Source organism: Copadichromis virginalis, linkage group LG22 (assembly GCF_057382275.1).
Source record: "Copadichromis virginalis isolate Kocher_CV1m ecotype Utaka linkage group LG22, C_Virginalis_male_GT1.1, whole genome shotgun sequence".
NCBI classification, from domain to species: Eukaryota; Metazoa; Chordata; class Actinopteri; order Cichliformes; family Cichlidae; genus Copadichromis; species Copadichromis virginalis.
This window is the reverse complement of record NC_140638.1, coordinates 5558082-5583653: the sequence shown is the minus strand read 5'-3', so window position 1 is coordinate 5583653 and position 25572 is coordinate 5558082. Positions and strand designations below refer to the sequence as shown.

Below are 25572 nucleotides of genomic sequence, written 5' to 3'. Positions count from 1 at the left end.
CTGGACCTTGAAGAGGTCCAGTATGATTTCTCTGCAAAGTGTTCCTTTAACTTTGTGAGCACTGCATGAAATGAAATACAAATAAGGACAGAAATGGAACACAAAATCTTAAGATGGTCCTAAAACCAAACTGGCATCAATCTGAAATTAATCAGAAACCAGGAAAATACCACAGGTTGAGGCATAGAACCACTACTATGAAAAGATTCCTAACTACAGTTGTACAGAAAACTCAGAAGCAAAACCAAAACTCAGAAGCAAAACCAAAACTGAAGCGATAAACAAAGTCTGCACAACTAGCCTTACAGACTATAAAAGCCTATTTTGTTGATAACAGTGACATTTTCACCTCATGGAAATGAGAATTTTTAGCATTTTAAAAGTGTGACGCTTCGCACGCATGCACACACTCAAAATAAAAAAATAAAAACTAAAACTGTCATCTCAGGCATCACTGCAGCTGAATTAGGAAGATATATTTGATACAACACAGCAAGCTAAACAGAACCATTTATTTACTCTTTTTTTTTTACTCATTTTACTCTTCATATTTTTGATAATGCTTTTATATTTGATTATACACTAACATCATTCTTTTCTTCTACAGTGACACACTCACTGATGGATTTTGTTACTGGATCTTCTCGTCTCCAAAATGTCTCAGAGTTTTTTGGTGTTCTAGCAGTTGATGGGGTTAGCATAATTTACTGTGATAGCAGCAACAAGATAATAGAACCAAGGCAGGACTGGATGAAATTACTATTTGAAAACAGCACTGAGCAGGAATACACTAATCTGTGTTTTGTGCAAGAGCCACTCATCTTTAGAAATTTGATTCAGGATTTCCTGCAGTACTTCAACCAAAGTGGAGGTGCAGTATTTTTTTATTTACCTCAGATGAGATCATTATAATTCATGGGTATAGATAAACAAACTTATACTAATATTAGTTTAGTGTATTTGTACATTTTCAGTCTGTTTTCTTTCTCTCTTCAGCTCACTTTTTGCAAAGGAACGGTGGCTGTCAGTGGGATGAAAACACTGGAGAGTTGACTGCTACGGCAGAGTTTGCCTATGACGGAGAAGGCTTCCTAGCATTTGATATAAAAACACTGACATACTTGCCACTAAAACCAGAGGCTATCATAGTACAACACCAATGGAATAGCAATAAAAATGTGATTAAATTAACTGAAGAAATCCTAAAAATCCGTTGTCCAGAACAGCTGAAGTTATTTCTGTCCTATGGAAAAAGCTCCCTGCAGAGAAAAGGTAAAAGTGAACTGATGAAGTACTGCTTTATAATCTGTTGGGGACGTGTGTGGGGATGCATTAACGACCTGTATCTTCATGGCGCTCAGTGATGACACGAGGTCATCCAATGCTGACTCTGGGGAGGAGGAAACAGCAGGGCCATCTTGTGAGGCTCCGCCATTTCCAGTGATTCACTCCATGGGAGATTTCCCACTGGAGCACCCATATGGAAAAGAAATAGTAAAAACTTATATGTGATTACTCATGAAAGTGGCCACTTTCTCATTACTTTCATATATTGTTTTAGTAAGTATCCAAAACATACAAGTTTCATTATATAATTTTTCAAGGGATCTTATATCTGTTTTCACTCTTTTCATACAAGTTTCACATAAGACAGATACAAACTTTATAAGATTTATATATATCTTTTCCATATGGGCAGTCCCATGCAAAGAAGAGATACACAGTCAGTTGCTGGTGCCTGAAAGCCATTGAGAAATTATTTTTCAAGTAGTTCAATATAAGCCCATGGTAGGGAATATGGGATATGACAAAACTCTAGAGCAGGGGTGTCAAACTCAAATACACAGTGGGCCAAAATTCAAAACTGGAACAAAGTCGCGGGCTAACATTAATATTTATTGGAAAAAAAAAAATCTTCCTCCAGATATAAGAATGAATCTTTTCTTATGGACTCAAATAAGTTTTGCTGGAAAACTGAATATGGAACAAGCAAAGCTTAATACTAAACAAAATATATATTAGCTGTATAATACCAGTAGGCCAGCTCTAATAGTAATTTGGTATGGTTTCGCGGGCCAAATGTAATTAGGCTGCGGGCCAAATTTGGCCCACGGGCCAGAGTTTGACACCTATGCTCTAGAGCATTTAATGGCACAATTTTATTGGCTGGCCATTTGGGCGAATGTGCGCCAATGGTGTTCGTAACACCTAGAGCTGGTGAACTGATATGGTCAGACAGGGGAGGAGCCCTGGTGGGAGGGTCGGAAGTACTTTGTTATTGCACTTAAGTACAATTTTCAGGTATCTGTACTTTACTTCAGTATTTATTTATTTTTACTTTTACTCCATCCATCCATCCATCTTCATCCGCTTTATCCGGGGCCGGGTCGCGGGGGCAGCAGCCTAAGCAAAGAGGCCCAGACCTCCCTCTCCCCAGCCACCTCCTCCAGCTTATCCGGGGGAATACCAAGGCGTTCCCAGGCCAGCCGAGAGATATAATCTCTCCAGCGTGTCCTGGGTCTGCCCCGGGGCCTCCTCCCGGTGGGACATGCCTGGAACACCTCACCCAGGAGGCGCCCAGGGGGCATCCTTGTCAGATGCCCGAACCACCTCAGCTGGCTCCTTTCGATGTGGAGCAGCAGCTGCTCTACTCTGAGCCCCTCCCGGATGGCCGAACTTCTCACCCTATCTCTAAGGGAGAGGCCAGCCACCCTTCGGAGGAAGCTCATTTCTGCCGCTTGTATCCGCGATCTCGTTCTTTCGGTCACTACCCACAGCTCGTGGCCATAGGTGAGGGTAGGGACGTAGATCGACCGGTAAATTGAGAGCTTCGCTTTTACACTCAGCTCCCTCTTCACCACGACGGACTGGTGCAGCGTCCGCATTACTGCAGCTGCAGCCCCAATCCGTCTGTCGATCTCCGGCTCCCTTCTCCCATCACTCGCGAACAAGACCCCGAGATACTTGAACTCCTCCACTTGGGGCAGGAACTCATCCCCGACCCGGAGTGGGCACTCCACCCTTTTCCGGCTGAGAACCATGGCCTCAGATTTGGAGGTGCTGATCCTCATTCCCGCTGCTTCACACTCGGCTGCGAACCGTTCCAGTGCGAGCTGGAGGCCCTCACCCGATGAAGCCAACAGAACGACATCATCTGCAAAAATCAGAGATGAGATTCTGAGACCACCAAAGCGAAAGCCCTCCGCCACTTGGCTGCGCCTAGAAATCCTGTCCATAAAAATTATGAACAGAACCGGAGACAAAGGGCAGCCCTGGCGGAGTCCATCACCCACCAGGAACGAGTCCGACTTATTGCCGGCAATGCGAACCAAGCTCTTGCAACGGTTGTATAGGGATCGAATGGCCCGTAGCAATGGGCCAGACACCCCATATTCCCGCAACACCTCCCACAGGACACCCCGAGGGACACGGTCGAATGCCTTCTCCAAGTCCACAAAACACATGTAGACTGGTTGGGCAAACTCCCATGCACCCTCAAGTATCCTGGAGAGGATAAAGAGCTGGTCCAGTGTTCCGCGTCCAGGACGAAAACCGCATTGTTCCTCCTGTATCCGAGGTTCGACTAACGGACGAACTCTCCTTTCCAGCACCCTGGCATAGACTTTCCCAGGGAGGCTGAGGAGTGTAATCCCCCTGTAGTTGGAACACCCGGGGTGGTGGTCCCCATCTTTAAGAAGGGGGACCCCCTTCTTAAAGATGGGGACCACCACCCCGGTCTGCCAGTCCACAGGTACTGCCCCTGATCTCCACGCAACATTGCAGAGGCGTGTCAACCAGGACAGCCCTACAATGTCCAGAGCCTTCAGGAACTCGGGGCGGACCTCATCAACACCAGGGGCTCTGCCACCAAGGAGTTGTTTAACTGCCTCAGTGACCTCGCCCCCGGAAATTGGCGGGTCATTCCCCTCATCCCCAGACTCTGCTTCCTCCTCGGAAGACGTGTCAGTGGGATTAAGGAGGTCCTCGAAGTATTCCTTCCACCGCCTGACAATTTTCTCAGTCGACGTCAGCAGCGCTCCGCCAGCACTATACACAGTGCAGGTAGAGCACCGCTTTCCCCTCCTGAGACGTCTGACGGTTTGCCAGAATCTCTTCGAGGCAGTCCGAAAGTCTTTTTCCATGGCCTCTCCGAACTCCTCCCACACCCGAGTTTTTGCTTCAGCCACTGCCCGAGCCGCATTCCGCTTGGCCTGTCGATACCTGTCAGCTGCCTCCGGAGTCCCACAGGCTAACCAAGCCCGATAGGACTCCTTCTTCAGCCTGGTGGCTCCCTTCACCTCTGGTGTCCACCATTTGGTTCGGGGATTACCACCACGGCAGGCACCAACCAGCTTGCGGCCACAGCTCAATGCAGCAGCTTCGGCAATGGAGACGCTGAACATGGTCCATTCGGACTCAATGTCCCCAGTCTCCCTCGGAATGCTGTTGAAGCTCTGCCGGAGGTGTGCGTTGAAGATCTCGCGGACTGGGGCCTCTGCTAGACGTTCCCAGCACACCCTCACTACGCGTTTAGGTGCACCAGGTCTGTCCAGCGTCTTCCCCCGCCACCTGATCCAACTCACCACCAGGTGGTGATCAGTTGACAGCTCAGCCCCTCTCTTTACCCGAGTGTCCAGAACATATGGTCGCAGGTCTGCTGATACGATTACAAAATCGATCATCGACCTACGGCCTAGAGCGTCCTGGTGCCACGTGCACTTATGGACACTCTTGTGTTCGAACAAGGTGTTCGTTACGGCCAAACTGTGATTAGCACAGAAGTCCAATAACAAAGCACCGCTGGGGTTCAGATCAGGGAGGCCGTTCCTCCCAATCACGCCCCTCCAGGTCTCGCTGTCGTTACCCACGTGAGCATTGAAGTCTCCCAGCAGGACAACAGAGTCTCCAGGTGGAGAACCCTCCAGCACCCCCCCGGACTTTTTTTTTTTTTTTTTTTTGCCTGTCCCATTTGGTTCTTTAGCCATCAGAATTGTTGTCTGAAGACCAACAAGGATACCCAATGGATTTACTTTGCCAAATGGATCATCGTGGCATTGCCGTATTGGTCCATTTGGTCGATCTTTGTTTTTATTATTTATTATATTTTATTTTCAGATGTTACAGACGGGACAGACATGAGTGAGGGATAGGAAAGGAAGAAAGAAAGAGGAAGGAAAGGAAAAACAGAAGGGGAGAGGGACAGTGAGAAAGGGGGGGAGAAAAAAAATCTCCTGGATCACCTGTTGAGAGAAAAATAGAAAACAAGCAAAAAAAAACAAAGCAACATACTAAACACAACACCATCGCATTAATCTAGCTAAGTGTAAACAGCAGTAAATACTAAATATTCAATGTTGTTGTGCAGCACGCAGGACAGATGTGCTTCGAAGTAGCGGCCAAGAAAGGTGTAATTTGGGTCTACGAGCAGTGAACACCCGTGTGTACACCTGTGTGGATCGGCATGCTTGTATTCCAAAGGTTTCTCCATGTAACGATCTGCTAGGGAGTGTGGGGGGGCCACAGCCCCGTCCTCCAGGGTGTGAAGCGGGTATGGAGGAGGTCAAAACTCCAGACATCCAGAGGCCCCCAGAACACAAGAGACCATGGAAGACCAACAGAGGGGCAGCCGCACCACTGTTCCAGTAAGAGCTTCTTAGAGTCCCCCCGAGGGACTCTAAGAACTGCCACTCGGCGCATAAGCGCAGATGACAGTCAGGACCCGTTCCCCGACCCTAAGGCGCAGGGAACAAACCCTCTCGTCCACCGGGAAAAACCCCAAAGTACCGGCAGTAAGCCGAGGGGATATTAGATTCTTTTACTCCCTAAATTCTTAAACAATTATCTGTAGTTTCTACTTCTTACATTTTCAAAACAGGCTACTTTTACTTTAATGCATTTGTGCCGAGTTATTTCATCACTGCAAGCCTCCAAACATCAAACTTATTTGATCCTAAAAAGTAGCACACGAGAGGCAGTCCTGCTTGTGTTTTAATCACCTATACATGCCAAAGTCAGGGATTAAAAGTGAGGTGGTGTTTTTTTTTTTTCACAACACTGGAATGATTGCAGGTGACCATAAGTTGTGGTATTTCATCATCTAGCTAGCCCTACTGAAGAGGAGCACACATAAAATGGTAAATGGCCTGTATTTATATAGCGCTTTACTAGTCCCTAAGGACCCCAAAGCGCTTTACATATCCAGTCATCCACCCATTCACACACTGGTGATGGCAAGCTACATTGTAGCCACAGCCACCCTGGGGCGCACTGACAGAGGAGAGGCTGCCGGACACTGGCGCCACCAGGCCCTCTGACCACCACCAGTAGGCAACGGGTGAAGTGTCTTGCCCAAGGACACAACGACCAAGACTGTCCAAGCCGGGGCTCGAACCGGCAACCTTCCGATTACAAGGCGAACTCCTAACTCTTGAGCCACGATCGCCCCACATAAAGTGAATTCCTTTTTTTTAAGTGGAAGGTAATTTCAAATGCAGCATTTCTATGACCTCAGCAAACACACAAACTGTTTGTGTGTTGTTTGTGTCACAGTGTGTTACAAGCTATAGGTCCAGCTGCTGTATTCTCAGAAAGATAAAAGAAAGTGAGCTAACTTCACTCAGCGATGGAGAAAGATAAGAAAGGCAGGACAGGATAGGAAGAAGAGAGGTTAGATTTAAGGGTAAGGACTCCTCAGTGGGATTTGATTATATGCAAGTCATCATGTTTTTAAATCAAATATTAGGTCGGTAGATTATGTTTTTTCATATTGTGAAACATACTGCACATCAAACTGATACAGACTGCATAAAATCCTTCGCAGGTTAGTGCAGGATAAACAATTTAGTTTGCTGTACTTTGATGGATTTAAAGTAAAGAACAGTGTGTCTGTGAAGGTTCTCAGTCATCCAAAGGAGCTTGCAGTCCAGTCAAAGGAGCTTGCAAAGAAAAGCGTCTGGACTCTTTGGAGGGATACTCCCACTGGGTTTAAATCTGGGACTCCCCGCCATTTGACCTTAGAACTGAAGAAACTTCTTGGATGAGAGGTGAAACGTCTTCAAGCAACTAAAAGAAGTCCAGACGCTTTTCTTTGCAAGCTCCTTTGACTAAAGAACAGTGTCTGACTGCTGCACAGCGGCTGTGGCTTAATAATCAGAGTTGGGTCACATCAAGTGTAGCAGAGATTCATATGATTTTTAGTTGATGATGCTGAGATCCACTGACTGAATTCCACCTTCATATCAACTTTATACTGTCTAGAAATCAGATAGCATAAACAGTGTACTGTCAGTGTAGAAGATGGAAATCAGCCAGGACAACTCATGAAACATCTGCTGACATCTGGTTGAAATAAGTGCTGTAAATTCACAAAAAGCATCAGTTACGCTGATCACAGCCCGTACACTAAGACAATCTACTGGAGCTTTCAATAGAAATTATTATGAGTTGTGATTGTTTTCCCCACAATGAGCCATTACAACCAATATTAGGGTTTGCTGATAGGGTCTCTGACTGTGCTCATTTTTCTGTTTAGAGGCAAAGTCACCCTCTGCAATGTAGACAACAGATATATCTTTTTTATTTCCCTTCTTTTTCTTCAGATTCAGGCTGAGTATAATTAGAATTTTAAAAAGTTAGACTAAAGGTTCTATTCCCATCTACTGATATTATTCTATCATTATGTTAACATAGAAGAAGGTTCAGTTGGCTTTACACAAAAATAGAAACATCCCTTAATGAGCTATTTTTTACTTTCTTACTTTTCACTTTTACTTGAGTAAAGAAGTTGAATCAGCACTAAAACTTTACTAGTATTATGAGTATTTTTTAACAGTAGTTGTTAGGCCTGCGCTTGAAGGCCTCGCTGACTCAGAGACTTATTCCCATGAACAAAGCAAGACAAACAGAGATCGATCGATTTTAACTTGCAAGGGAAGCCTGGTCGGTTCTTGGAGCTAAAAGCTACTCATCTGATCCCAGTCAACTTCAAATAGCCAACGTCCCCTTGCAGCCTTTATTCAGTGAGCACAAGCACCACCCATTGTAAAACCCATATTATCATAAAAGTTAAGGGCACTGTGTGTGTGTGTGTGTGTGTGTGTGTGTGTGTGTGTGTGTGTGTGTGTGTGTGTGTGCGTGCATCTCTGTATACAGTGGGGCAAAAAAGTATTTAGTCAGCCACCGATTGTGCAAGTTCCCCCACCTAAAATGATGACAGACGTCAGTAATTTGCACCAGAGGTACACTTCAACTGTGAGAGACAGAATGTGAAAAAAAAATCCATGAATTCACATGGTAGGATTTGTAAAGAATTTATTCGTAAATCAGGGTGGAAAATAAGTATTTGGTCACCTCAAACAAGGAAAATCTCTGGCTCTCACAGACCTGTAACGTCTTCTGTAAGAAGCTTTTCTGTCCCCCACTCGTTACCTGTATGAATGGCACCTGTTTGAACTCATCATCTGTATAAAAGACACCTGTCCACAGCCTCAAACAGTCAGACTCCAAACTCCGCCATGGCCAAGACCAAAGAGCTTTCGAAGGACACCAGGAAAAGTATTGTAGACCTGCACCAGACTGGGAAGAGTGAATCTACAATAGGCAAGCAGCTTGGTGTGAAAAAAATCAACTGTGGGAGCAATCATCAGAAAATGGAAGACATACAAGACCACTGATAATCTCCCTCGATCTGGGGCTCCACGCAAGATCTCATCCCGTGGGGTCAAAATGATCATGAGAACGGTGAGCAAAGATCCCAGAACCACACGGGGGGACCTGGTGAATGACCTGCAGAGAGCTGGGACCAAAGTAACAAAGGTCACCATCAGTAACACACTACAACGGCAGGGAATCAAATCCCGCAGTGCCAGACGTGTTCCGCTGCTGAAGCCAGTGCATGTCCAGGCCCGTCTGAAGTTTGCCAGAGAGCACATGGATGATACAGCAGAGGATTGGGAGAATGTCATGTGGTCAGATGAAACCAAAGTAGAACTTTTTGGTATAAACTCAACTCGTCGTGTTTGGAGGAAGAAGAATACTGAGTTGCATCCCAAGAACACCATACCTACTGTGAAGCATGGGGGTGGAAACATCATGCTATGGGGCTGTTTTTCTGCCAAGGGGACAGGACGACTGATCCGTGTTAAGGACAGAATGAATGGGGCCATGTATCGTGAGATTTTGAGCCAAAACCTCCTTCCATCAGTGAGAACTTTGAAGATGAAACGAGGCTGGGTCTTCCAACATGACAATGATCCAAAACACGCCGCCCGGGCAACAAAGGAGTGGCTCCGTAAGAAGCATTTGAAAGTCCTGGAGTGGCCTAGCCAGTCTCCAGACCTCAACCCCATAGAAAATCTGTGGCGGGAGTTGAAAGTCCGTGTTGCTCGGCGACAGCCCCAAAACATCACTGCTCTCGAGAAGATCTGCATGGAGGAATGGGCCAAAATACCAGCTACTGTGTGTGCAAACCTGGTAAAGACCTATAGTAAACGTTTGACCTCTGTTATTGCCAACAAAGGTTATGTTACAAAGTATTGAGTTGTATTTTTGTTATTGACCAAATACTTATTTTCCACCCTGATTTACGAATAAATTCTTTACAAATCCTACCATGTGGATTCATGGATTTTTTTTTTTCACATTCTGTCTCTCACAGTTGAAGTGTACCTCTGGTGCAAATTACTGGCCTCTGTCATCATTTTAGGTGGGGGAACTTGCACAATCGGTGGCTGACTAAATACTTTTTTGCCCACTGTACGTGCTTTCCTGTTTACAACCATTTTAACAACATCTCTGGTTTAAAAAACTGTCATCTCACCCCACCCCTGTATACGGTTTAACCCCTTTAACGGTCCACTATATACAAGCACAGGTGAGCCTATAAAGGGCAGGAAGTAAACATTCCTTACCAAATACGGACAACTGAGGCTTTATATAGAATGTGCCTGCAGTTAAACTCTATAGCTATAGCATCACCACATCTTAGACTTAGGGGAGGAATGGAAAAACATCTAAACATGCAGTTTAAGACAAGGTTTACAAATTTAAGCACTGGCAATGGCAACTTTTAACCAAATCACCCTAACAGTAGTATTTACACTTCTACTTAAGTACAGAATGTCTGTACTTTTGCCAACTCTGCACAAAGATATATTATGGTATTAATTTTGCACTATCAACACCCGTCCCCCAACCCAAGATTCACCACAACATACACCCACACCTTAGTGCACAAATTTGGTTTGTGTAAGGTTCTTTTCTTTCTGGGATTTCACACAACCCAGGAAAAAACAATTAATACATGATGGGCTTGGATTTACAACATTATGAAGGAAATGTATTTGGAAGTAGTCGTGCCCCCCCAACACCTTTCAACAGGTTGTGTGTGCTCAATATTATTGTACTTTTTATTTTTATTGTTCATTGGCAGTATTTCCCTTGTGATACATGTCTTTCTCAGTAAGTCCCTATTTAATTTCTACATTTTGTTTCCTTTTGTTCTCTGCTTTTGCTTTCTTTACTTCTTACATCCACTCTCACCCCTTTTGCTCCACCTTCCCTCTCTCCAGTTCTTCCCTCAGTGTCTCTCCTCCAGAAGACTCCCTCCTCTCCAGTCAGCTGCCATGCTACAGGTTTCTACCCTGACAGAGCTGCGATTTTCTGGAGGAAAGATGGAGAGGAGATTCATGAAGGTGTGGATCCTGGAGAGATCCTCCCCAACAATGATGAAACCTTCCAGATGAGTGTTGATCTCAATATTTCATCAATCACACCTGAAGACTGGAGGAGATACGACTGTGTGTTTCAGCTGTCTGGTGTGAGCAAGGACATCATCATCAAACTGAATAAAACAATTATCAAAACGAACTTGATGAACAACAAAACACATATTGATGCAGGTGAGAGATAAAAAATTTGATTGGTCTTGTTCAATTATACAAATTTGTCTATCTATCTTTCTATCTATTAGGGGTGCAACAATACTCGTATCAATATTGAACCGTTCGATACAGTGCTTTTGGTTTGGTATGCATATGTATCGAACAATAAAATTTTTTTTTTTTTTTATCAACTTTTCTTCTGGCGATGCTGTCTGTGTTGAGCGCTCAGTGGATCTGCGTTCGACTACTCCGCCTAGGCTGCACTGTCAAGTGCAGATCCACTGAGTGCAGTGCAAGCTAGCAAGACAGAAGCTAAGCTCGTTGCAACATGGCAACTGCCTCAATGCTACCCGAAATTGAACCTCCCCCACCCTAATTCAGATCTGGTGTTTGGAACTATCTTGGTTTTCATGTGAAGCATGACCCTGATGGTAAGCGCGTCATGGACAAAAGTAAAACAACTGGTGGGAACTAGTGCGTTAGTGCAGTTAGCTCGTTAACGTGTTGACGCCGTCCAGCCCCACGCATGGGGCGATCCGCGGTAGCTCGTTAACGGAGATTTGCCGTGTTGTGGCATTAAGGTCATTTCAACGAGATTTACGCTGACAGCACTAGTGGGAACACAAAAAATATGACTGCACATTTACACCGACATCATCCTAGTGCAAAGACAAGTGGAAGCAGAAAACAACAAGCAGCATGCTACAAACTTTACCCGAGTCATTTAGACAGCCGTTAGCACAGGATTCTCCTTATGGGGACCTGATATGTTTAATATGCTGCTGAGAATATAGCCCAGAAGAAGCGTATAGTATAGCTTTTATTTTGGAAACAGCCATTTTTCTGTAATAAACTCTCTTTTCCAAAGAGGAGTGATTTCTCAATCAGATAAATTTATTTATTATTTTATTATTTTGTTGTTTCAGCAACATTAAATTTAAAAACTGTACTTTTGAGTTAAAATATATATTTATAATTTAAATAAATGACAAATTAAAAAGGCATGAACATTTTTTTGTATCGAAAACATATCAAACCGTGATACCAAACCATCGAACCGAACCGTGAATTTTGTGTATTGTTGCACCCCTATTATCTATCTATGCATATATGTATATATACATATACACATACACGCACAATATGTTCACAATAAATATGTAATTATTAATACTGTGGAATGAATGTATTTCTATTTTAACTTGCTTCATCTGCCACTTTTATCATGTTTTTGTTTTTGTTTTTTTAAATTGTGCAGAGTTGCCCATCATTATTGCAGCCTTTGTTCTTGTTTTGATCATCATTGTTGCCATTGGAATTGTTGCTTACAAAAAAAAGAAAGGTAAGAAATTGAAATGAGCAGACTTTCCCAGTCAAATGATAGCAGCAGTGCAATACTCAGTTACATTATTTTTGAGAAATACACAAATAAAGTTTAATTGTCAGATTTTTTAAAAAGTGGCAAAAACTTAAATGATGTTTTTCCCTTTTAATTCAGAAAGCCATCCATCACCTTGTAAGTACAATGTTATTTTTCTCTGATCTGCCATGCATTCTGGGGTTTAAATAAATAATTTTACTAATACTGTTCCTTTTATTATTAAATATTTAAACTGAACAGCTCCTAGCATCATCATAGAATTGAATGGGAGATCTGGTACAGAATCACCGGACTCTGCACAGAGATTTGCCACAGACTCACCAGACTCTGCACAGAGATCTGCTACAGAATCACCAGACTCTGCACAGAAATTGGCTACAGAATCACCGGACTCAGCACAGAGATCTGGTACAGAATCACCGGACTCTGCACAGTCTTAACATCTCCAGTTACACAAGAACAAGATGATTTTCATATTTACTTTAATATTTGTTATACTTTAAAAAATATTACATACCTTTATTGTTTTACAGTTAAAGTGAACATAAAATACCACATTTATAAAGGCTAACTTCCACCGTTGAGCCCTAATCTTAAAAAAGTCTAGATATAGATATAACATTGTCTGAAGCTATATTTAAGAAACAAGTGTTGATATAAGCATTAATTTCAATATTTTAGATTATATTTAATGCCAGAATGTGATATCACTAGGTTGGCTGGTTGCTGCTGATAGACTAGCACTTTATACAAGTTGCCCTATTCACTCATTCATTCATATGCTTTTTCAACATAAGTGCTTTACATCTAACATTCACACACATTCACACTCTGATCCTTGGCTCCTCCAGTCAAATATCCTTGGGTAAGATACTAAACCAAATTTGCTTTGTGGTGCATCCATCAAGCTACCAACCTTATGATTAGTAGATGACCCAATCCACCTCATGAACTATAACCAGTAAGCAAGGTGTTTTTCCTTGTAAGCCAGCTGATGTGAGTTAATAATGAAGACCATGGCTGTGTCCCAATTCAGAGACACAGCCAAGAGACACAGTGTACGCACACTACGCGTACTACGTACGGTGCGTACTATAAGTACGGTGCGTACTATAAGTACGAGAAGTGCGGAAGTGAGAGGCGTGTGAAATGGGACGGTCTAGCCTTCGTCGTGCTGTTCAGGTTGCCTAGCAACCATGATACTAACCGCGAGTAACGTTTCATACAGCTTTGTTTGACAGAAATGAAGGAGAAAAAATGTTTTGTTGGTCATTCATTTTTGTCATGACATCACTTTGATTAGTTGAGTATCTGAGGCTGAGACCACAGGACTGTAAAACATGATTGTTGGGCTTCATTTCTGTGCTGAACAGTCATTTCAAGATTAGTTAGTAAATAACAATTAGCTAATGTTGGTATGTAAATATAATATGGCCAATATTATAGTATTGTCAGATTATTATGATATATATATATATATGTGTGTGTGTGTGTGTGTGTGTGTGTGTGTGTGTGTGTAAAGGCTTTACAACCAAGTTAACGCTGAAAGTACAAACATCACTAATGTCACATAACTTTGCCGACATGTGGCCAACAGCAATGTTTTATTGTTCTTCGTTATTAAACATTCGCACATAAATAAGTGACATCATATTCAGTACTTACTTTTGACAGTTCACTCTTCGGCCGCTCCCTTCAGCTGTATTTTGCGGCAAAATTATCCACACCCACCGCCGTGCTATGAATTGTGGGATATATGGGACCACGAAGCGTGCACCGGACTACGCTTGATATTTGGGGAAATCGACGGCGCATTTGGAGTATGCATTTGAAGTACACTTCGAATTGGGACAGCCGTCGTCGCGTGGCGGTGACGTAATCACACTTAAAATGCGTACTTCAAGCGTGCAAACCCTGAATTGGGACACAGCCCATGTCGCAGAGAGGTGGTTCACTGGACCAACAAGCTGGCTCTTTAAAAATAACATATATGCATGCTGCAGCAAGGGGCAAAAGAAAAGTTACCCCTTAGACAATTTTTTTTTAGTTTTATTTCCCTTGTTTTCCATAAAAAAAGTAATAGAAGTCTATTAGCAGTAACTACCCGACCCAGTGACGTCACATTCTTTACTGACACAAGATAAACATGCTCTAAAAACTTTGAATAACTTATTATTAATTCCAGCTTTACAGACAGTGTTAAATCAGTGTTTGAAAACAGGGCTCCATGGTGTAAATTAGCCATTTATTATTCATTTAGGCTTTCATGTCCTTTAAAATGACTGGCAAATAAAAAGTAAACTTATTTCTAAGTCTTTATTCATTTTTTCATTAATAAATAATTTAATTTACATTTGCTTAATTATTATTATCAATTAATTCTAGAGAAGATCAAAAACATCACTATCTCCCCAACCAAAGTAGTTTGCTTGACTATTGGCTAGGTGACTTTCAAATCAAAGAAAGCAAGTAAAACTAAACACTTTTTTTTTCCAAAAAGGAAAAAAAAGACTTACTTCTGCTATTTGGGGATTTTCCAAATTTGCAAAATTTAAAGTATTTTTTTTATTAATTAATATTCTCAGTAATAGCGCATTCTTAGATGTAACAAATATATTAAGTGCCACTGCATTCCTGTTTCTTCAGAAATTGGCCACTATTGTTGTGCATTGACTGTTGTAAGTGAGAGAAAATGCCATAGGTTTCTAGGGTTTCTTGCAGTATAAGACACCAAGGTACATTCACTGTCTGCATCCCCAAGGAACAGACAATAATCTTGCTGTATTATCACAGTTTCTGCACCAGTGCAAGCAGGGGGAGTGCTCTGCTCATCAGTTTATTTTTTTTCCATTCTCATTTGTTTTTAAAACAGCAAGACACAGATCATTAAATTGTAACCCCTATTCTGTGAATTAGAGGAACTTCCCTGGCACCTTACAGTTAAGAATAAAATATGATATATTTTTTTGAGGATTTTCCTTTATTTTCCTTAATTTACCTGTGTTTATTTTCTCTTTGTAAAAATAAATACATATCAGGATGGCTTACCAGAGGCTACCACATTTAATATAATCAAAAAGATCTTACCAGTTTGCCTTTGATTATGCTATTTTGTGGTTTAACCACAGTGCTTTGTGTTTTTTAATGAAACATTCTTTTGCCATGTACATAGTGACCAAGACCAGCAAAATCTGTATTTTTAAATGATTTTCCTGCTGTGGGGATGAACAAAAGTATTTTACCAGTACAATATAATCTGCAGTATGATCGTTGCTTTAACAATGTAACAGATAGCTTTAAGATGGCCTTAAGATGTTTATGCATACTGTTATCATATTAACCTTGTATTCCAGATGCAGTTATAGCTATTTTATACACATTGCATATCTGTGCTTATTTTGAGTTGATGTTCGGTTCATTAAGGGTCTTAAGCTTCACTGGTGTGACTGTCCAGGTGGTACATGCTGAGGGAAACTAGAACATAGAAGGAATTGCAATACATGCTTACAAAACACTTATATCAGGTCATTTCTATTATCTTTTATATGTTCATATTCTTGTATTGAGTTTTAAGTAGTATCAGTTGGTTAAAACATTGGTAAATGGCCTGTATTTATATAGCGCTTTTACTCGTCCCTAACGACCCCAAAGCGCTTTACACATCCAGTCATCCACCCATTCACACACACATTCACACACTGGTGATGGCAAGCTACATTGTAGCCACAGCCACCCTGGGGCGCACTGACAGAGGCGAGGCTGCCGGACACTGGCGCCACCGGGCCCTCTGACCACCACCAGTAGGCAACGGGTGAAGTGTCTTGCCCAAGGACACAACGACCGAGACTGTCCGAGCCGGGGCTCGAACCGGCAACCTTCCGATTACGAGGCGAACTCCCAACTCTTGAGCCACGATCGCCCACATGAATAAAACATTTATTCAGTTTATATTATATCCTTAGTTTTAGTAAACTGTGACACATTTGACAGTGGCCTCTGTTTGACTGTGAGCGTTAGTAGGTGAGAGGTTACACAGAGTGCCAAGTGAGATCGTGACATATCATGTTTGCTTGTAACTGTGGGCTTGCAGAAGTGCTAGCTCACTGCAAAACATTGTCTGCGGTTTTGGAGAAGCGCTAGTCAAAAAGGTTGACAGGAAACATCTGCCATGAAGACAGAGATAATGTTCTTTTCAAACTGTGTTAAAAGTCATTGTGGTTTTGATCTGACCCATGTATGAAATGTATCTGACGTTGAAGGGGCGTCATTAAATTCAAGCCCTGATGGTATAAAATATCTGCTTATGCTTTGATTAGTCGAAGATCAATTGCTGTCTGCGTACGGAGTGACCTTCCCATGCGTGTATTAAAATCATCGTTTGATTTCATCCGGCCGAATCAGTGTGGTTATTCTTCGATTACCTCTTGTACCCTTCCTCAATATTGAACCCTTAACACTGTCATGATTATGGTTAAATAAGCAATGTAACCACATGGTGTACTGACAGGTTACTTAATGTGTATAAAACAAATAAAAAAATAAAATGCACACAAAAGCTAATACAATTCTATTTACATTTTTACTGCACTTAAGTACAATTTTCAGATATCTCTTCTTTACTTTAGTATTTATTTTTCTGACTAAATTTTTACTTTTACTCCCTAACTTTTTAAACAATTATCTGTAGTTTCAACTTTTTACATTTTCAAAACAGGCTACTTTTGCTTTAATGCATTTGTGCCGAGTTATTATTGCATCACTGTGTGCCTCCAAACATCAAACTTATTTGATCCTAAAAAGTAACACATGAGAGGCAGGACAGGATAGGAAGAAGAGAGGTTAGATTTAAGGGGAAGGACTCCTCAGTGGGATTTGGGTTAGACCAGGGGTGTCAAACTCAAATACACAGTGGGCCAAAATTCAAAACTGAAACAAAGTAGCGGGCTAACGTTAATATTTATTGAAATATATTTATTCCTCCAGATATAAGAATGAATCTTTTCTTATGTACTCAAACACGTTTTGCTGAAAAACTGAATATGGAACAAGCAAAGCTTAATACTAAACAATATATATATTAGCTGTATAATACCAGTAGGCCAGCTTTAATAGTAATTTGGTATGGCTTCGCGGGCCAAATGTAATTAGGCTGCGGGCCAAATTTGGCCCACGGGCCAGAGTTTGACACCTATAGGTTAGACTCTCTAGTATTTTCCTCCACTGAATGTCAACTGGAGTGCCACCACTGAACATTAGTTCAACATGTAAACACCACGTTTCAAAATCCACTTCTCCTGGGGGTTTTGACACATGGCCTGAGAATGAGCGTAACCATTTGGATTGGCTATGTGTTGCGACAGAGTCATTTCTGATTACATGTTCCACTACTATACGCTGTATCTCTGGTGGGTTAGTTACTTTGTCTGTCACCACTGGAAGTCTGGTTGGAGTAGTCTTTGGTTTTACAACCCTACAAGGCTGAGATTTAGCTGAATGGGTGACTGGCTGGGATGTAAGGGGTCATCTGTGGTCGTAATTTAGCTTTGCTGTCTTTCAAGGGTGTAGTACTGTGGTCAGAATAACTGTCAATGTCATTTCCATCGCTCGAGTCAGTCAAAACAGGGTCTGGCTCTGGAGTATGATGCAGTGCTGGCCTTTCAATGCAACTAGTCTGCCATTTTACATTCTTGTTAGTCACATTTTCAATCTCAAGGGGAAATTCGGAGTCCTTATCTATGTAACACACAATACTTTACCACTATAGAATGTAGAGAAAGTTAGGATCTTGAGCTTATGTTCTCTAGGAATCGACTAAGGAGCGAATAACACACAGCTAAAGAACATTTAACATTATTTAAACAAAATCATAAACGGTCATTCAACAGTTCACAACAGTTCCAATAGTCCATATTTGTCAGTCCGTGTATTCAGTTTCATAGTCCAAAGTTCAGAGTTCAAAGTTCTTTTCAGTCTTTTCAGTTCAAGTGTGTGAAGTATGTGTGTAGTGTGTTAATGTACTACCCAGGTAGTGTATTGTTTTGAGAGCTCATAAGCTTATCTGTCAAGAAGTAAAGCAGTTGTCACTTCTAAGTAGGCTGGAAACCTTCCTGCATTGCAGTTGGGGATCCTGAATCCTGGATTTCAGTTTCAAAAAAAACAAAAAACAAAAAAAAAAAAACAACCTGCACGGGGCAGTAAACACATTTCACATGAATAGTATAAAACAAATTAATCACCACTAATGATCAAATACCTCTCACTCTTTGTATATAATGGCTTAATGCAATCAATAATAAAATTAATCAAAGAACCTTAACACAATTTCCACATCATACAAATTTAACCGTTTAAAACCGGCATGTGTAACTATTTTTAAACCCCTGTAGAACTGCAACCCCGTAAAGTAGCACAATATTTTTTTTGCATATGAAACTGGAGGAGCTGTACTTACATCTTATGCCATCAGCTTGTTCTAGGTCACGGTTTCCTTCAACATATAGCTTTGCATGTAAGGCAAGGCAAGGCAAGTTTATTTGTATAGCACAATTCAACAACAAGGTGATTCAAAGTGCTTTACAGAGACATTAGAAACAAGAACAAATAAAAAGCATGATTTAAAATTGATTAAAACAAGCAAATAAACTAACTAACTAACTGTAAGAATAAAGTTACATTGAAACCAAGCACATCATTGTTTTTCTTGTGACATTACCAATAAGTTTGATGTGTCACATGGCCCTCTTCCTATTGAAAAAACAAAAGTTGTCGGCCATCTTAGAGATACTTCTAATTGGCCACCATGGTCACCACCCATCTTGAGGAGTTTGCCCCCTCACATATACTAATTTGCCACAAACAGGACTTTAATATCACCAGCCATTCCCATGTTATTGCGGTGTATCCATATAAATGGCCCACCCTGTATATAGGTACATAAAGCCCTAACTGGACAGAGAGCATGTAGGCGCTCCTGTTCAGGGTAGGAGAAAGGAGGAGAGCAAAAAGCTTCAAGCTCCAATGGTGTGCATTGGAGATAAGGATTTTTGGGCACAAAGGCCGGATTTGGCCTGAGTGTGACTCTAAAGTTATCCCGCGTAAATCGGGTGCACTCTTTGTGTATTGACAGCGCATGAATATCACTGATACGCTTTGCAGATGCGAGAGCCAGGAGCAATGCATTCTTCAAAGACATGATTTTTATTTCCACCTGGTTTAGTGGTTCAAATGGTTGCTTTGAAACTGCCATCAGCACCAGGGATAAATCCCACGTGGGAACGAGAGGTTTAGACACCAGGTGAAGCCGTCGTTCCCCTTTCATGAAACGGCAGACTGGGTGATGGCTCACTGGACCATCCACAAAGCCCACATGACAGGCTGAAATGGCTGCTAGATATACTTTAATTGTGGAAAAGCCCTTTCTTTTATCTAACAGTTCCTGGCGAAAGGAGAGAATTGTTGTCACAGAGCACTGAAAGGAGAGAGTGTGAGACTTTCCACACCATTCCTCAAATACCCTCCACTTGTTCTCATACAATGATCTTGTGGAGGGGGCTCTAGCACTCTGAATAGTGGCTATAACACCCCAGGGGAGTCCTGGCGTACTCAGATTCAACCTCTCACGGGCCAAGCCCACAGGGCGAGGTGCTCAGGTTGAGGGTGAAAAATCTCCCCCCTGGCCTGGAAGACTAGTTCTTGTCGGAGAGGGAGAGGAGAGGCCAAGGTTCGCTCCACAAGAGAGGCATAATCTCTGCTAACCAATGAGACCTCGTCCACCTTGGGGCGATTAATATCATTGTTAGCCCTCTCACTCTGGTTAGAGTGGGAGAAATTAAGACCTGTGAACGCATAAAGCAGAGCATGTGGCCAATTGTGAGCTAATGTGTCTACCCCTAGCGGAGCCTCCTGGTCCCTCAGGGAGAAATACAGTGGACACTGAGCATTCTCCCTCGAGGCAAACAGATCGACCTGTGGCTGGCCAAAGCGGGTCCAGATTTGGGTCACCATATGTGGGTGCAGGGTCCAGTCCCTGTACTGCGGGTTTCCCTTGGACATTAAGTCTGCTCCCAAGTTCAGAGCTCCTGGAATGTGAGTAGCTCTCAGTGACAACAGATTGATGCTGCTCCACATGATCAGTCTGCGAGCCAGCATGTGCAAAGGACGGGACCGTAACCCGCCCTGCAACGGCGGTCCCGAAAAGGCCAGCAGGGTCGATGCTTTCATCCAGAATGTCACGTTTTTATTTGTCCGAAAGCCCCTACAAGTTCAGCCATCTTGCCCCCTCCTGTAGGATGATGATGCTGAGAGCTCTGCCTGCTGCTTGTACTGCTGCTCCAGTGAGGCGGAGACACTTGTCCGTAACAACGCCCAGCTCTTTCAACAGCTCGCTACCATCTGGGTAGCAGCAGTCTGGTCCTGGAGCTCCGCCAAGTAGGCTAGCAGGAGCGATGAGGCGTTCAATCCCCTCACAGTGGTGGCAACTGATTTATACGCCTTGTCAGCCAGGGAGGACTGCAGGCATTCGGCCTTGGAGGGCAGGAATGGACTAGATGACATGGAAAGTTTCTGGTTTGGGTGGAGATGAGAAGCCACCAGATTCTCCACTGTGGGAATTTGGTAGATGCCCTTCTTTGTCATTCCAGCGCAGTCAAACACCGCCGCTCCCTGCACAGGGTTGGGTGATGAAAATGGCTTTGCCCAGCAGCGTGTGACCTCGTCCACGCATTCGAGGAAAAGAGGGGCGAGTTGCAGCCCGAGGCACATCACACACGTGTCATGTGTATCTGAACCTGAGATTTTGCAACCACAGGGGCAAATTCTTGGCAGCGGTTTGCAGTCTGCCATATTAAGGAAGCTTGGTGTAGCTAGCTTGGCATGGCTGGACAGCTAACGCTGATCTTTTTTTCTTCTCTCGGGTGGGTAGCTATGGTGAGCTAGTATGACCTAGCTAGTGTGACAGCTAGCGCTTGTGCTACTTGGCTTGGTGACTGTGTGTAGCAAAGACAGTTAGTTTGGTCAGCTAGCTGTTGTGCTAGGTGGCATCTAACACACTCTCCGACCTGGCTCTGTGGTGAAGAGCAGGCGACTCAAAACGTGAACCGTGCTAGCGCCCGGTGACCAAGGTGTTAGCTTGCTCGCGTGGACAGTTAAGCTACCACTCATGTTCACAGTCAGGGGAGATGAGGTTTCCTCCCTGACGCAAGCGTCACGACTGCCAGCCAATGCTGGCTGGAGTAATGATATAGAGGCTTCTGAGGATAATGCTGAGAGAGCCTTCCCCATAGTGAGACACCAAAACGAATGTTTGAAAGAGAACTCTCAGTGATTTGCTTTGACCATCATACGTAGCCTTAGCATTGTTCTCCTTCTCTATATATCACCTCTAGTTCACAAGTACTAAACAATCTCATAGTACCACCTAGGCAAGGCAAGGCAAGTTTATTTGTATAGCACAATTCAACAACAAGGTGATTCAAAGTGCTTTACAGAGACATTAGAAACAAGAACAAATAAAAAGCATGATTTAAAATTGATTAAAACAAGCAAATAAACTAACTAACTAATTAACAAACAAACAAACAAACAAACAAACAAACAACAGTATATAAAATCAAAACAGATAAAATCAGAACAGTAGATAAAATCAGTAGTTAAATGTAAGTTTTGAAATTTAAGCTTAAAGTGTGGATTTGGTGCTTTATTCAAATGCAGCTGAGAACAGGTGAGTCTTCAACCTGGATTTAAATAAACTAAGTGTTTCAGCTGATCTGAGGCTTTCTGGGAGTTTGTTCCAGATAGAAGGAGCATAAAAGCTGAATGCAGCTTCTCCGTGTCTGGTTCTGACTCTGGGAACTGATAAAAGACCGGATCCAGATGACCTGAGGGATCTGGATGGTTCATACTGGGTCAGGAGGTCATTGATGTATTTTGGTCCTAAACCATTCAGAGCTTTATAGGCCAGCATCAGAACTTTAAAGTCTATCCTCTGACGGACAGGCAGCCAGTGTAAGGACCTCAGAGCTGGACTGATGTGGTCCACTTTTTTGGTCTTAGTGAGGACTCGAGCAGCAGAGTTCTGAATGAGCTGTAGTTGTCTGACTGATTTTTTTAGGTAGACCTGTAAAGATGCTGTTACAGTAATCAAGCCTACTAAAGATGAATGCATGGACTAGTTTTTCCAGGTCCTGTTGAGACATCAGATCTTTTATCCTTGATATATTCTTGAGGTGATAGTAAGCTGACTTTGTTATTGTCTTAATGTGTTTTTCTAAGTTTAGGTCTGCATCCATCACTACACCCAAATTTCTCGCCTGGTTTGTGGTTTTTAGATGTATAGATTGAAGTTCTCTGGTGACCTGTAATCGTTTTTCTTTGGCGCCAAAGACTATTACCTCAGTTTTGTTTTTGTTTAGCTGGAGAAAATTGTGGCACAACCAGTCATTGATTTCCTCAATGCATTTACCAAGAGCCTGTACAGGGCCTCGGTCTCCTGGTGACATTGTGATATATATTTGTGTGTCATCTGCATAGCTGTGATAGTTTATTTTGTTGTTGTTTATAATCTGTGCCAGTGGGAGCATGTAGATGTTAAACAGAAGGGGTCCCAAGATGGAACCTTGGGGAACTCCACATGTGATACTTGTCTGCTCAGATGTGAAGTTACCTATTGATTACCAGACCTAGCTGACATTCTTTGGGAACAGCAGTTAATTTTCACGAGGCAATTTTAGGTGGGTTACACCCAAAATTGTTAAAGCAAATTAAATAAGTTGAGCATTTTAACATCACTCAAGCAAATATTGTGCTATAAAGACTATGCTCTGATTTTGATGTGTTTGTAGTTTTAATAGGAAATGACATTTTATTTTTATTTATTGAAAGAAATAAAAACAATATAAATAAATTAAAAACATGTAAATAAATATAAATAAATAAAAATAAAAAAGAGGGGCTGGACTGGAGAGGGGCTGGACTCTGTCTCAGTCTGGAGTTGCCCCTGGTGAGAGGGGGGTGGGCTGCTGGTATTTTAATATCCCCTCAGCTTGCTACCTGTACGTTGGGGTTCTTCCCAGTATATGAGAGGGTTTGTTCCCTTTGCCTTCAGGTTGGGGAATGGCTCCTGACTGTCATCTGCGCTCATACGCCGAGTGGCAGTTCAGAGTACCCAGCCTTTTTACAGTCCCTGGGTGGGATGTTGGGAGGTGCTCCGCCTGGAGACTCTGTTGTCCTACTGGGAGACTTCAATGCTCACGTGGGTAATGACAGTGAGACCTGGAGGGGCGTGATCGGGAGGAATGGCCTCCCTAATCTGAACTCGAGTGGTGCAATTTGTAATTGGACTTCTGTGCAAATCACAGTTTGGCCATAACGAGCACCTTGTTCGAACATAAGAGTGTCCATAAGTGCACGCTCTAGGCCGCAGGTTGATGATTGATTTTGTAATTGTATCACCAGACCTGCTACCATATGTTCTCGACACTTGGGTAAAGAGGGGCTGAGCTGTCAACTGATCATCACCTAGTGGTGAGTTGGATCAGGTGGCGGGGGAGGACGCTGGACAGACCCGATGCACATAAACGTATAGTGAGCATGCGCTGGGAATGCCTAGCAGAGGCCCCAGTCCACGAGATCTTCAACGCATACCTCCGGCACAGCTTCAACAACATTCTGAGGGAGACTGAGGACATTGAGTCCGAATGGACCATGTTCAGCATCTCCATTGCCGAAGCTGCTGCAATGAGCTACGGCTGCCTGTCGTGGTGGTAATCCCCGAACTGAATGCTGGACACCAGAGGTGAAGGGAGCCACCAGGCTGAAGAAGAAGTCCTATCGGGCTTGGTTAGCCTGTGGGACTTCGGAGGCAGCTGACAGGTACCAACAGGCCAAGCAGGATGCGGCTTGGACAGTGGCTGAAGCAAAAACTCGAGTGTGGGTGGAGTTTCCTTGAAGAGATTCTGGCAAACTCAGGAGGGGAAAGCGGTGCTCTTCCTGTACTGTGTATAGTGCTGGCAGAGCGCTGTTGACGTCGACTGAGAGAATTGTTGGGCAGTGGACGGAATACTTCGAGGACCTCCTTAATCCCACTGACATGTCTTCCGAGGAGGAAGTAGAGTTTGGGGATGAAGGGGATGATCCGCCAATTTCTGGGGGTGAGGTCACTGAGGTAGTTAAACAACTCCTTGATGGCAGAGCCCCTAGTGTGGATGAGGTCCGCCCCAAGTTCCTGAAGGCTCTGGATGTTGTAGGGCTGTCCTGGCTGACATGCCTCTGCAATGTTGCGTGGAGATCAGGGGCGGAACCCCTTGAGTGGCAGTCCCCATTTTTAAGAAAGGCGAACGGAGGGTGTGTGCCAACTACAGGGGGATTACACTCCTCAGCCTCCCTGGGAAAGTCTATGCCAGGGTGCTGGAAAGGAGAGTTTGTCCGTTAGTCAAACCTTAGATACAGGAGGAACAATGCGGTTTTCGTCCTGGTCACGGAACACTGGAGCAGCTCTTTATCCTCTCAAGGATAGTTGAGGGCGCATGGGAGTTTGCCTAACCAGTCTACATGTGTTTTGTTGACTTGGAGAAGGTATTCGACCGTGTCGCTCGGGGTGTCCTGTGGGAGGTGCTACAAGAGTATGGGGTGTCTGGCCCATTGCAACGGGCCATTCGATCCCTATACAACTGTTGCAAGAGCTTGGTTCCTATAGCCGGTTATAAGTCAGACTCGTTCTTAGGGATAGGTACCGGTATCCGGTGCCATTATGGCACCGGTTCTGACATAAACGGTAGTAACCAGACAGAAAAGCAGGGCGCATTTTGGTGCTTTATTTCGGTGCTTTTTTTTCCTGAGATGTCAAACACTTTGGATACTAGCCAGTCATTTTATGTTTCGGAGGATAGTGGGTGGGCCCAGGTATGTATGTTGTTTTAGAGCAGAGCTACAGATTAAAAATGCCCAAGGCGAAGCGGTCAAAAGTCTGCCTGTACTTCATAGCAAAAGCTGTAACTCAGCAGCCTGCAACAAGTGCTTTAAGGTGATACTGTGCAAAGGAGGTAACGCCTCGAATCTGATGAAACACCTGGCGAGGCATAACGTTTTAAAGCCAAGAAATGCATGGTATTTGATAGCTTGCTGCAAGACCGAGCACCGAGTGTGGGTGTGGTGCCTGTTATTGGACCTGGAGCGGGTTCTTGGACATCCCCCAAGAACCCGAAGAGTAGAGTCCTGGCCCCTAGCCCTGCCAGTGTAGAAATGCAGAAATGCCCTGCAGTGCAGAAATGATGACAGATGATGATGGCAGCACCAGCCGTTCTTCTCTGCTTGAGT

The 25572-nt window shown here is 43.3% G+C and overlaps 1 protein-coding gene across 1 annotated transcript in view; it reads left to right on the top strand.

Moving 5' to 3' along the window:
- The window catches only part of LOC146682519 (major histocompatibility complex class I-related protein 1-like), an 82014-nt gene that overhangs the window by 2535 nt on the left and 53907 nt on the right, over positions 1–25572 (top strand). Inside the window, exons 2-4 of the mRNA XM_085446948.1 lie at positions 608–871; positions 997–1272; positions 10569–10898. Coding sequence (XP_085303074.1) covers positions 608–871; positions 997–1272; positions 10569–10898 — 870 coding nt within the window. The remainder of the gene's footprint in view (positions 1–607; positions 872–996; positions 1273–10568; positions 10899–25572) is intronic.